The 13,385-nt window shown below is 33.4% G+C and overlaps 1 protein-coding gene across 11 annotated transcripts in view; it reads left to right on the top strand.

Annotated features, from left to right (window-relative positions):
- Nucleotides 1-13,385, top strand: part of Su(fu) (suppressor of fused domain protein) — a 78,944-nt gene that overhangs the window by 22,985 nt on the left and 42,574 nt on the right. For all 11 annotated transcript variants that reach the window (XR_013015723.1, XR_013015722.1, XR_013015720.1 and 8 more), the window contains exon 3: nucleotides 5,038-5,174. Coding sequence is in view for 4 of the 11 variants with exons in the window: in XM_076461136.1 (XP_076317251.1) it covers nucleotides 5,038-5,174 (137 nt within the window). In the remaining 7 variants the exon portion in view is untranslated. The remainder of the gene's footprint in view (nucleotides 1-5,037; nucleotides 5,175-13,385) is intronic.

The raw sequence follows: 13,385 nt of genomic DNA, 5'->3' as shown, positions 1-13,385 counted from the left end.
ATAAATTATTGTAGTTTGACTTAATTATTGGTCAACATGCAGTATGTGCTTTGACCATCTGGGCAAAATTTAAACTGAGGTACAAAACAGATGAAATGAAAGAAAAGATATGTTTAACCACGAGCATGTCATTTAACAAGAAAACTGAAGTTCTTAATAGCATTTAGTGGTTTATTTTGAAACAAAGGAATAAAAATTTTAGGTAATATTAAACTTTGAATTATAATGTACTTGATGAATATGATAATAACTTCATTGGAGTACATTGATAATAAATTACTTTAATTAAGTCATTGTTTCTTCCCATTTTTAAGGATAGTGCTTGCTGACTTTTACAAATAGAATTTCTTGATCACTCATTTGACTGTCTCCAGTAAAATACCTTTTTGATCTGGAATACTGATGAGGATCTGGGCACAGTTTCTGGACCTCTCATATGCAAATTCTCCACTCCTCCCATCATTGAGTGGTACAAAGGAAACCCGTACCACTTGCTATTTCCCAGCCACTGAGATGATTGACTATGGAAAATCTTCACAAGTTGGGATCTAACTTTTGAGACTGAAACAAAGGGTTCATGTAGGAGGAGAAATGGGGCTGTTGTGATAATGAGCAATATGACAAAAGATAGTTGACTTTTGAAATATTGTCCTTTTACACCTTACAACAGGCAGTTGCCATTCATTTCATTTTACTCATCAATAGCTTTTACAGTTGATAAAGATATATACACTCCTTTATTTGTTACAAGTGAATCTGCAATCATTTTACAATAGTTGTCCACTTTCATGATTTTTTTTTCCATTGATTTCTACTCAAAAACCCCAAAATATCTAGTTTTTCTTATTCAGAAGTAATCCATTCCATGTAAATAACTATGATACATTACAATCTTCAGGTGGACTCATGGTACAACTTGCTATACTATTCCTTTATATATTTTTATTTTACAAATCTTACTTGTTCAACTTATAGTGATTGGCAGTTGAATGGAGGTGTATGTAATACTGTGCCCTTTTCTCACACTTAGCTTGAGGGTCATAAAGGCTGACAGTAGAGCTGTGATGAATGTGGCATATTTATCAAGGTTGTATCACATATTCTATTCCCATTGCAGTTCAAGGGGCCTGTAGTGACTGGTGGTCAAGTGGAAGTTCATATAATTATCCATAAAGACATGATTCCATACTTTGCCCATATAGGGCATAGGGCCCATAAAGACTGGCTGTAAAGGAGGATAGCACAAGTACTTATAAGTGCCCTTTGGCCACACCTTATTTGGCCCAGTGAGTCTAATGGTGTAGGAGGTTTTTAAATATATAATGATGACATGTAGCTTCACATGGTAGTGGGTAAAACCTCAGTGGCTTCAGCATGATTCGCAAAATCATGAGGAAGAAAACTATTCTGTGTTTAAAGGTGAATACCTGTCATAAATACATTGTCAGTGTCACTTTTATATAGATGCGTGACATTTGGTGGAATTGTGTGGGAAGAAATCAGCATTGGTGGATACTCTTGTCTTTAAATCCTGCAGTATTATCATTAATACCTTGCATTGCTGAAACACATGCAACTATCTTCTGTGCTGCCCTTTGAATTGGTTATAATTACTGCTTTCATTGATCATGTTACAATCTCAAATCACCAAGTGCTAATTATTATACTACACAATCAATCTGTTTCTGATTTTTCACAGTAAAGCTAGTGACGTCATTGTGTAGTATTGTTGACAGTTTAACCTTAAAAATTATAATGACTACAGAGAATGTACTTAGAAGCTTAATTAAATTTGAAACAGTTGTAGTTATCAATAAATGTGGCATTTTCCATTATTTATTTCAACAAGTGAAAAATAAAAATAGGAATTGACCTTGTGACTAGTGCATGATAGACACATAATGTTACATGACCAATGTGAGAGACAAACAAATTTTTGAGGTTTATTGCCTAAATTCATCATTTTTTCAGCCATAATTTTGAAAACATTTGCTGTCACTGCACATTTGGAGCTAAACCACCTTTTAAAACAAACTTATTTTCCAACTGAAGCTTAAACAAAGTAACAGGGTTTGAAAGTTTTCATTCATAAAAGGAGGAATCTTTAGATTGGTTGCTAAAGTTGTTTTTTTTTCTCAAATTGGCCTTATTAAATATATGCTTCTAATTATCTTTATTGAGTATGTAATAATCAATTTTCCAACCTTAAAAAAGAAAGAAATGAAAACTTTAAATGCTTTATAATAAAGATCCACATTGTACTGGTTAAAAATTATTAAAAATGTATCATATTCTTGCTCGATGTACATTCTTTCGTTAAATGTTTCAAATCTTGACGCTTACAATGTGTCACTTTTGCCATTTCTCCAAAATCACAAGATATCAACTTTTATTATTTCTTTGTTAGATTGTTTAGGCAAAGTATTTATGATGAGTAAACTAGAATGGGTAGCAACTGCCTTTGTAGAAAACACGATTGTAGAAGACAATTCTTGATGACGAGAAACCCTCTTGAAATAAAAATATATCTCAGAATGGCTGGTATGGGTATTAACTCTTTTACTGATAAGGAGAGAACAATGTTTCGACTTTCCTAGGTCATTTTCAGATTAAGAAAAAAAACGTTTTTGTTATAGTGATAACTATTATTTGTCTTGAAAATGAAAATCATCTCTTAAATCATGAGAGACATTTTTTTTTGATTGGGGTGAGTGGTTGCATATGAATGTTTTGCACTGTTATCAAGGTGACATGAAAGAATTTGATTTTGACATGCTTTGGTAAATTTATAGGTCATTAAATAATGTTCTGGTGTTCTTTTAGATGCTGGCTGTGAGCACATGAAAGCACAAGTTTTGTTTTTCACTAAATGTTTTTGCATACCAAAAAACAATTTTTGATATAAACCATTTGTTTATAACAGTGTTCACAAAAAAGTTCTAAACAAATTTTCAATTTAACTGTTAGAAACATACACAAAATGTTTAGAAATCTCTAATAACTGTTGTTTGTTTATGAAAGTAATGTAACATTAACCATTCAAAGCATAGTTCACTGTCTTTTTGAAAAACGTTGCTCAATCACTGGTTTATTATTTCGTAATATCAGGTAAGAATATACCTTCATAAGTAGAAGAGTAATGGTATATGTGCTGTTTGTCATTATTTCCAGAATTATATTACTTGCATCATGTCAGAACACAGACTTCCATTATTACAGATATAACAATGTAAACCATTTTTCTTTCATTCATGTATTTAAAGTTCATTCTTTAAATTTGTTGAGAGTTTGAGCTCTGTAGATTTTCTTTGACTGATACTGAAGTTTTCATATTATTAGGTTGTTCAAAAAATAATGGTGGATTTTTATACTAATTTTAGTCATTTATAGGGATAAGAAACCTTTTTTTATGAATTCATATATACTACTGAAAAACTAAAGTTTTTTCTATTCATTAGTGCTTTTATTCTTTTCTTACATTTTATTTCCAATATTTCAGGCCTTTAAAATTAATGATGGAAAAAAAATTGTCATAATTATTTTACATGAATTCAAACTTGGTCATAATAGATCTCAAACAGCTCACAATATCAGCCAATCATGGGGTGAAGGAACCACCTCCGAACATACAGTATAGCATTGTTTCCAAAAGTTTCATAATAGAGATGTGAGTTTTGAATGTAAGGAGGGCAGAGAACATCATTCTGCTGTTGGAAATGACTGAGAGCATTAGTGGAAAAAACCCACACAAAACTGTTTGAGAAATGGCACAAAAATTGGGTGTTTGCATTTCCACAATTTCAAACTATCTCAAGCAAACTGGAAATGTGAAAATGCTCAATAAGTGGGTTCCACACTAACTCAATGAAAATCAGAAAAAATCACCATTTTCAACTGTTCTTTATGCTGATTTTACATAACAGAAATGACCCATTTCTTGATCAAATTGCCACCTGTGACACCAAGTGGATACTTTGACAACAGAAAGCAATCTGTTAATGACTCAACTGTAACAAAGCTCCAAAACACTTCCCAAAGCCAATGTTGCACCAACGGATGATTATGGTCACTGTATGGTGGTCTGTAGCTGGTATTATCCATTACAACTTGTTCATCCACGGCCAAAATAACTCTGTGGAGGTTTACTTTCAAGAATTGGAAGTAATGCATAGAATGTTGCATTAAAAAAAAAAAGCTAGCATTGGTCAATCAAAGAGAACCATTCTTACTTCATGATAACAGAAATGACTCATTTCTTGATCAGCTTGCCACCTGTGACAACAAGTGGATACTTTGACGACAGAAAGTAATCTGTTAATGACTCAAGTATAACAAAGCTCCAAAACACTTCCCAAAGCCAATGTTGCACCAACAGATGATTATGGTTACTGTATGGTGGTCTATAGCTATAGCTGGTATTATCTATTACAGCTTGTTCATCCAGTGCCAAAATATCTCTGTGGAGGTTTACTGTCAAGAATTGGAAGTAATGCATAGAGTGTTGCATTAAAAAAAAATGCTAGCATTAGTCAATCAAAGAGAACCAATCTTACTTCATGATAATGCTCGGCCACATGTTGCTCAAATTATGCTTCAGTTCAGTGAATTGTGTTATGAAACATTACTTCATCCTCCTTACTCCCCAGACCTGTCGCCCACCGACTACCACTTTTTCAAGCACTTGGATAGTTTTTTTTTACACAGCAAAATAGTCAACAACAAAGCAGTAACAGAGATTGGCTTTAAATAATTTTTAAGTACTAGGACTTCAGAGTTTTATCTTCATGGCATAAATAATCTTGTTTCTTGTTAGCAAAAGTGTGTGGATTCACTAAGTTTTTATTTCAATTAATAAAGTTGCTTTTGAATTTTTTTATTTCTTATTAAAGTTAAAATTTAAAATTGACCATTATTTTTTGAATAACCTAATATAAATCCAGATGATATTGATATACAAATAATAGCTTTTCTTGCATATAGGATATAGACCAATATTTTATTACTCTGTGTGTTCAGTGTTTTATTTATTTTACACAGAATATCAGGCAGTGACACCCCAAGTGGATTTGGCTTTGAGTTGACTTTTCGCCTAAAGAGAGAAGCAGAAGAAACAGCTCCTCCAACGTGGCCTGCTGCAATCATGCAAGCATTAGCAAAATATGTTTTTCAATCAGGTTAGTTATTAATGACTCAAATTTTAAACAGTGCAGCTACACCCAAGCAGTTATGGTGAACCGTTAAACCTCGTATACCTTTTTTTAATGAAATTGTAATTTATTTTTCTACCTCTTGTCAAATTAAAATATTCAGAATTTATTTTTAATTGTACACTTTTAGCATTTTCTACTGTGAAAGTGTGTGAGAGTTTTAAAATGTCTGAATTAAGCTTTACCCTATTTAAAAAATACACAGCTTTTTATTTTTTGTGTGGGATAACATTATCTGTTGGCTACCTTACTTAGATGATGTGAACTGATACTGATTCCAACTGCAGTTCCAATGTGGTTATGTTAAAAGACTTGTTGTCTAATATGATTATATAAGTTCCACATTATATCTAAAAGTTATCAGACACCTTTATCTTCTTTGACCATTGTTACTGTCATGAATAAGCAGATGAAAGTCTTTAGTTACAGGTAAATTGTTATTTTTTTATAGTAACAACTATTATTTTGTGTCTTGAAAATGGCAATTATATTTTAAATCATGAGAGATGAAAGTCTTTTTTTTTTTGGGAGTGAGTGGTTGCACATGACTATTTTCATGTTAGCAACAGTTAGCTATGTTTTATTGTATAGTTATCTATGGATAGGACATATTTACTACAAAATTCCTCAGTGAACTGTATTATGTATTACCAAAGTAAAGGTTTTCCACACAGCTCTCTTCTGTGCGCTTTTATCTTATGAAGACACTAGTCTCACCATGTAATATTAAATTATCTCATTTGCAAGGTGTTTTGTAAAAAGAACTCCATATTCAGGGATTTTTTTTGAGGCAGTACATTTCATTTTGTTTCGACATAATTGAATTTGATCAAAAATGAGGTTTAATTTTACTAAATTTGGTTGGACACCCCATTTTTTTATTATTTAGAGTAAAATTGCAATTTTCTTTATTTTCTTATATTTAAGAATAGAAACATATTATGACACCAGACTTATTAAGACAAGTCAGCACCATTTGAGTGCCAAATACATATCTGCATATAGGATTAAAAATTAATGTACAAATAATAATTCTAACTTTATTTTAACTTAAAAATATTTTTAACTTGATATTTCTTAATTGTATAACATTTGTAATGCATGATTTGCAAAGAAAAATGAAGAACATTTTCCAACTTACATTTCTTTGCAATTGGAGAAGCATCATCTGTAAGCAGTATTTTTATAGATAATTTATTAATATTTTTCAATACATCCAAAGAATAGAAACCAAACATGACCTAGTGTTTAATGTGCTGGACTACAGATCTGCTAGTTTATTATTTACATCCCATTACCATTAAGAAACAATAGATACCTCCTTGATTTTGGGTGTGGGCAAATTATAAAGGTGATGGTTAAATTTTTCCTCTGGTTTATCGGTTCGCAGTTAGGGACTACATTTACAAATAGCCTTTGATTAGTTATGTTTGCATGAATACCCAAAAACAAATTGAAAATACAAAATTATATTGGTTAGAAAAACTGCATCATTTTAGAATATGTGATTTTCCTTTTCTCTTACTGGTTTTATTACTAATTTACTACACACTCTTAGTTCCTTCCCTTTTATGATGTCACAACAATTGCTCTTCCTAATGAAGCACAGCTTTGAAAAGAGCTACAACTGACTTTTAAATATGAATGGGGAGGGCATATTATGAATTATTTATGTCGGAGTAAATACGGTGGTTTTAGCAGTAATATATGGTTTCATGAGAAAGCTATTAGGTGGTGCTCCCTTAAAGAACAACAAAAATCTGGTGGGAAATTTAGAAAACTGAAGATCATACTACAGATGTGAGAAATTTTTTATAGCTTCTTTAGATATTTTTTACAATATGTACAGTATCTAAAAAGCACTCACCCAGTTGCTACATATGTATAACTTTGGTAAGAAATACTACCCCATATGACAGATAATTTGTCTGAATGCACCTCATGCAGATAAACATGGTTTGGTTGTACTTACTCAAAATTTTATTGATTACTTTTTAATATCCAACTGTTATTTTCAATACTGCATATTGCAAGATAAATCACTTTGGGTTGCAAATATTAAATAATCTTTCAGTGTTTCAGACTGATTTTTTTTAAGGAAAATCAGAAATTTAGCAAGCATCAGACTAAAATTTTAAGAAATATTCAGTTCAGAAAAGTTTCTTACATCTTTGCACCAGTTAGAGCTATAATCTCATACTCAGTGTCTATGGAATTTCCTGAACATGCCACAAGCTGCTTTACTTTGAGAGTTTCCTTCTGCTGTATTTCCACTTTGATAAACATTATTCTTATTCTCCTTGTTATCTATTTTTTGAACCTCAGTCTCTTATGCCTTATCAATCTGCTTGGGATTCTTTTCTTTATTTTTTTTGTCTCCTTCTTTGCTGGCCTGATCAGATGGTTAAGACACTCAACTCAAAATCTGAGAGTCATGAGTTAACCCTTTCACAGTGGATCATGGATCAAATGCCATATCATCATGTTTGTTGACTTACAGTCGAAATTTTATTGAACTACTATTTTATCAATAAGTTTAGTATCGAATGTTTGTATTATATATTAGTTAGTTTCTTAATTTGAAAGTAAATATTAAATGAACACACCTGAATATTGATTTTTGCATCACATACTATGTTGAGTGTAGCACTGGTTTAAATTAGGTGTTTCTGAAGTCAAAATTAAAAGTCAGTAGTTTTGTATGAATTAGGAACTCAAATTACCAGTATTTGCAAGACAGAATATAAAATAAGAACCTTGTAGCTTTTTATTTTGCTGAGATATGGCTATTGCACTGAATCGAACACTGGTACTTTTTCTATTTTCAGAAATGGCCCTTTATGTATGCTTACTTTAATATATGACATATGAATAACTATTTGACAGGTTTGAATGTTTTATTAGCAGTTTTCTCAGCCATTTTCATCTGTTAAAAGGTTGCTATGTTCTTTCAAACTAAGATTTCAAGCAGGTAGATCTTGTCTTTAGTCTGCTCAGATTTTGTTTTTTTAAGACCTAAATACAGCTTAGTTACTAAGCTTGGTAAATTATAGTGGAATTCTGTGGTATTGATATAGCAATTTATAATTTTGTGGTTATTCAACTATATATAAAACCTTAAAAAAAAAAATTTGTTCCATAATCTCCATGTGTGAAATTTAAGAGGCTTAGCAATCGATGTTCAGCAGCAAAAGGGTTCAAAGGTCTTAGCTAGAAGAGATAATTGTTTGCATTATGTTTTTATTTATTGTTCTATATTTTTAGAAAAATAGGTTTAATAATTTATTTCTAAATAGTAATTTCTTTATGTACATATATAGTGTATAATAATTGAAATGTGACTATATCTTACAAAATAGTAGTCCATTAAAACACAGTCAAGATAGGATCACTTTGTAAGGATTAAAGGTCAATTTTATAGTATTGGATATGGCATGAGTGCATGTGTGCTGCATCAATGGAAGTCATGTAATGTTAGCCAAGAATGACTTGGAGGTCAATATAATAATAAATAAATAAATATATAACATTATGAGACTTAAGCTACTTGGACTAAACATTTGTATTTTTGTGTTATAACTTGTAACCATTCTAGAATTAAAAAATGAATTTATGTTTATTTCCCACTTTCTTATGATGGTTACAAGATTGGTCAAGTTGAGAGACCCTACACAGTTAGGGTAAAGAAAATAACAGACAAAATATAAAATCTTACTGAAAACAAATGTAAGAAAAAATTAATTTTGCAGTTTGACCAGTAATTAAACAGACATGATATATTCACAAACAAATCTCTATTAAAAATACTTACTTAAAAATTTGATTTTGTGTACAAAATATTATAATCTTTACTAAACCTTTATCACATTTTGTGAAGATACACATACTGCATCAGAAGTTATTGTATTTATACTTAATATGTGAAAATGTGTATATGAACTCATATTATACCAAACCCATCTCGAAAAGTTTAAAATCCCCATCACACCAAACATGCTCACACTTGGTAAAAGACTAGTCCAAAAGTTGACAGTGGGTGGTGTTGATTTTCCTCTAGTCTGTTACTGCTAAAATAGGGACAGCTATTACACAGTTTTACATAGCTTTTTTAAGAAATTTGAAAGAAACCAAATTTATTTCCAGCTATCTAATCAACTTATTCTTATGTTTACATTATTCCTTTGCTCTGTCTTCACTTTTGAACTCAGCACTGATAGTTTTGACAAGGACATCCATTCTTATTTATTTACCATCTTAATTCTATCTTCCTATAATAACTGGTATGAATCTATTTTTGAGCCAGTTCTTGGATTTGAAACTGTTGGCATTTGCCTCTTTCTCCCCCTTTCACACCTGTAATGCAAGTTCTTTCTTAAGTTCTCTTCATGATTTGTTTTGTACTCCAGCTTCTTTTTTTCCTCATCCACTTCCATTTGATCCCTTGTGACTCCAACATATTCCTGGGAGTTTTTCTTTGTTCTCATAGAGGAAGGGTTCTACCATTTCTACTGTGTCTTCATGCAAGAAGATCTTGGTATCAAAGGCTTCCTGAATGAATGATTCTCTGGTTTGTTTCTACAGAGAGTCCCATTAATGGGCTGTAAGAGATATAGAGCACATCTTTTGTGATCAGTTATCTGCTTTGGTGTCTCTTCATTTCTCATTCATGATTGCTCAGGTACCTCAGTTGCTTCAAAATAAATCATGGTATTATATATAGACATACACACACACACACACACAGACAGAGAGAGAGAGCTTAGAATATTACATATTTATAATAATTGCAATTTTAATGTATTTTTCCAAATACGAGTCCACTAAAGAACAGTTGAGACAGGACACTTTGTAAAGACCAAAGGTCAGTTTTATATTATTGGATATGGTAACTTGTGTGCTGCTTCAGTACAGTTTCTGTAATGTTAGCCAAGCTCAACTGGAAGGTCAGTGTAATAAATAGGTAATGTTATGAAATTTAAGCTGTTTAGACTAAACATTGTATTTTTGTATTATAATGTGTAGTCATTCTAAAAAGAAAAAAAAGTATAATTTATATTTACTTCCTATTTTTTTAGTGGTGGATACAAGGCCAATTAAATTTAAAGACCCTTCATATTTGGAGTAGAGAAAATAATATACAAAACATAAATTCTTACAACAAACACTTGAAATATATTTAAGAGGTTTGAAATATTGTGCTAATATTTCAGATTTTTTGGAGATGAAGAATAGTTTTTAATTATAGCATAAAAATCACTTCACACATGGACAGTAAGGAAAGAGACTTGATATTTTCAGAAATAAATCATAAGTAAATATACTCAATTAAAAAAATCTGATTTTTTTGTGCACAAAGGACTTGCACTCTTTACTGAAAGTCCTCCAAATTTTGTGAAGATAAACATGATACACCCCCCAGTGTGGATTCCTGTACATGGTGAGGGGACATCCCAGAGAAGGTTTTGATATTTCAATTTACCTCCTCTGGGATCTAAATGTTCACCCATGTGTTTGCCATGTGTGGTGACCCATGAAAGGGAAGAGAGGATCCTGGTGGTTCAGGGGTCCAACCCTAACACACCACTTTGGCCTTGAATTCCAGTAGATGAGCGACCTTGGGGTGCACCCCCTTCTTCGGGTCAATCTAATAGTTCACTTGGGCTAGGGTCAACCAGTGTTGGATGTGGACATTGGATCTGATATTGGTGTTTGAGTATAGTGCTCATGAAACCAATGCATTGCTGCAATTTCCTTGTTTGGCACTGTAGTGCATCCCTTCATAGGGCTCCATGGTGGGTGGGGACAGTGGACACCAAAACATTCTTTATTATGGATATCCCTTATAGAAATCTAAATAAAATAATGAAAAAAATAGACCATTGGTAAACGATCACAACTTGAAGATTCTGAACAGCAATCTTCAAGATTTTCATCTCATTTTCTAATCTTACATTCTTTGTCAGATAAATCTTTAGGGCAAATGTCTCCCCTTTCTTATTCAGAAGAGACTTGCTGGCTCTCCTAATTCAGTCAAAAAGCTTCATTCTGGTAACATATTGGTTGAAACATTCACTTCTAAACACAGTGAGCTCCTTTTGCATTCAAAGATCATTAGGGATATACCCATTGAGGTTACTCCTCATATTACTTTAAATTCATCAAGAGGAGTTATTGTTGAAAGGGATTTGAAGAACATCCCTGAGTCAGAGATACTCGCTGGTTTCTCCACCCAAGGAGATTGTGCAGTGAGACACATCTCTACTCGTAAAAATGGAATTATGATGCCAACCAGTGTCATAATTTTGAGGTTTACATCACTACAACCACCTGCCACTATCAAGACAAGTTGTCTTAGTTGCAAGGTACAGCCATTTTGGAAATCTTCTGACAGTTACCTTTCATGAGTTTTATTTGTACAGAAATGACAGGTTGTTTGATGGATGAGTGCATGGAGATATGGCACTGCTGGTTGATCAACATGTGCTCACCCTGTCTTTGCTACTCAACACACCATTGGAGACTGTAGCCATTTGTTTTTCCTTGGGTTGTACCATCACTGTTTGTTCTCTCTACCTGTCTTCTGGAAAGAGCTATGATCAGTCAGACTGTGATGCTCTCATTGAACAGTTGCTATCTCCCTTTTTAATCCTGGGGGACTTTAATGGTAAGTGCTGATATTGATGGGAGGGATCTTTCTGTAGAATGTATGCTCTCAGATTACAACCTTTCTCTCTTTAGTACTGGTTCTTATACTTATTTTTTTGCACATAGTCATTCTTTTACTGCTGTTGATCTCTCAGTCTGCTCCCCTTCACTATTTTCTCACTTTTCATGGAGGGTTGACAGTAATTCACGGGGCAGTGATAATTTTCCTATAATTTTGAGAGAGACTGGCCGTGATCTGTGCCACCTGACCTGCATGCCCTGCTGGATCAAACCAACTTGCTCTCTTTCACTGCTCTCATTGAACTTGATTCTGCCATTATCTGTAAGCCATCGATAGACTACTGCATGACAGCAGTGAATGACTGTATTATCCAGACAGCTGCTCAATGTATTCCTAAAACCTCGACACATTTTCCATGGTAACCTTGTCAGTGGTGGAGGATGACTAATGCTCATTTTATTTGGTTCCTTGAATCAATCAACACACACTGTGATAGGACACCATCCGTTGACCACTTGATTTGACTTAAAGCATCAATCAGAGAAGCCTTTCTTGAGTGACAACATCTTGTATCAGTATTCTTTGACTTTGAGAAGGCTTATTATACTGCATGGAGGTATGGCATTTTGAAGACCATGACTTATATGGGAAGGCGATTTCAAGTTTGTGTAGGTTCGATACTTTCCCGTTCTTTCCCACAGGAACTTGGAGTCCCTCAGGGTGTATCTTGAGTGTCACACTTTTCAATATAAAGATTAATGCCATCATTGGACAACTCCCTCATACTGTTACAAATGGGCTCTATGTCGATGACTTCTGCATCTTGTGTCAGTAGTTGAACATGAGGTTTATTGAGCAGCAGTTACAGACTGTCCTCAATCATTTACTGAAGTGGACTACGACAATTGGTTTTACCTTTTCTCTCTCTAAAACTGTTTGCATGCACTTTTGCCGCCAACAGGGTATTTACCCCAGTCCTGAACTCTGTGTTGATGAAGTTGTGCTTTCTGTTGTCTCTGAGGTAAAGTTTGTGGGGCTTATCTTTGACCATAAACTGACCTTTATACCACACATAAGGCAGCTATGAGTCAAGTGTACAAGGGCACTGAACATCCTCCATGTCCTCTCTTCCACCTCTTGGGGAGCAGATGAATTTTCTATGCTAAGCAAGAAATATCTTGCTCTCGTTCAGTCGAAACTAGACTATGGATCTCTGGTCTGTGGCTCTGCCAGGACCTCTGCCATGAAGATGCTGGACCTCGTTCATCATTAGGTACTTCAGCTCTGCACCGGGCTTTCCACTTTTCCCCAGTCCAGAATTTGCACATAGAATCTCATGAACCTCCTCTACTCATGTCTTTACTGTATGCTTCAAAACTTTGATCCATACCACAGCATCCCACCTGTGGTTGGATTTTCCTTCCTCAATGGACCTTGCTTTTTCAGAACAGACAAACTGCTGTTGTTTCTTGTGGCTTTTGTATTCAGGTGCAGTTGGATAAATTGGGTCT

The sequence above is a fragment of the Tachypleus tridentatus genome, chromosome 10, assembly GCF_004210375.1.
Source record: "Tachypleus tridentatus isolate NWPU-2018 chromosome 10, ASM421037v1, whole genome shotgun sequence".
Taxonomy (NCBI): Eukaryota; Metazoa; Arthropoda; class Merostomata; order Xiphosura; family Limulidae; genus Tachypleus; species Tachypleus tridentatus.
This window is presented reverse-complemented; position numbering and strand designations above follow the sequence as displayed.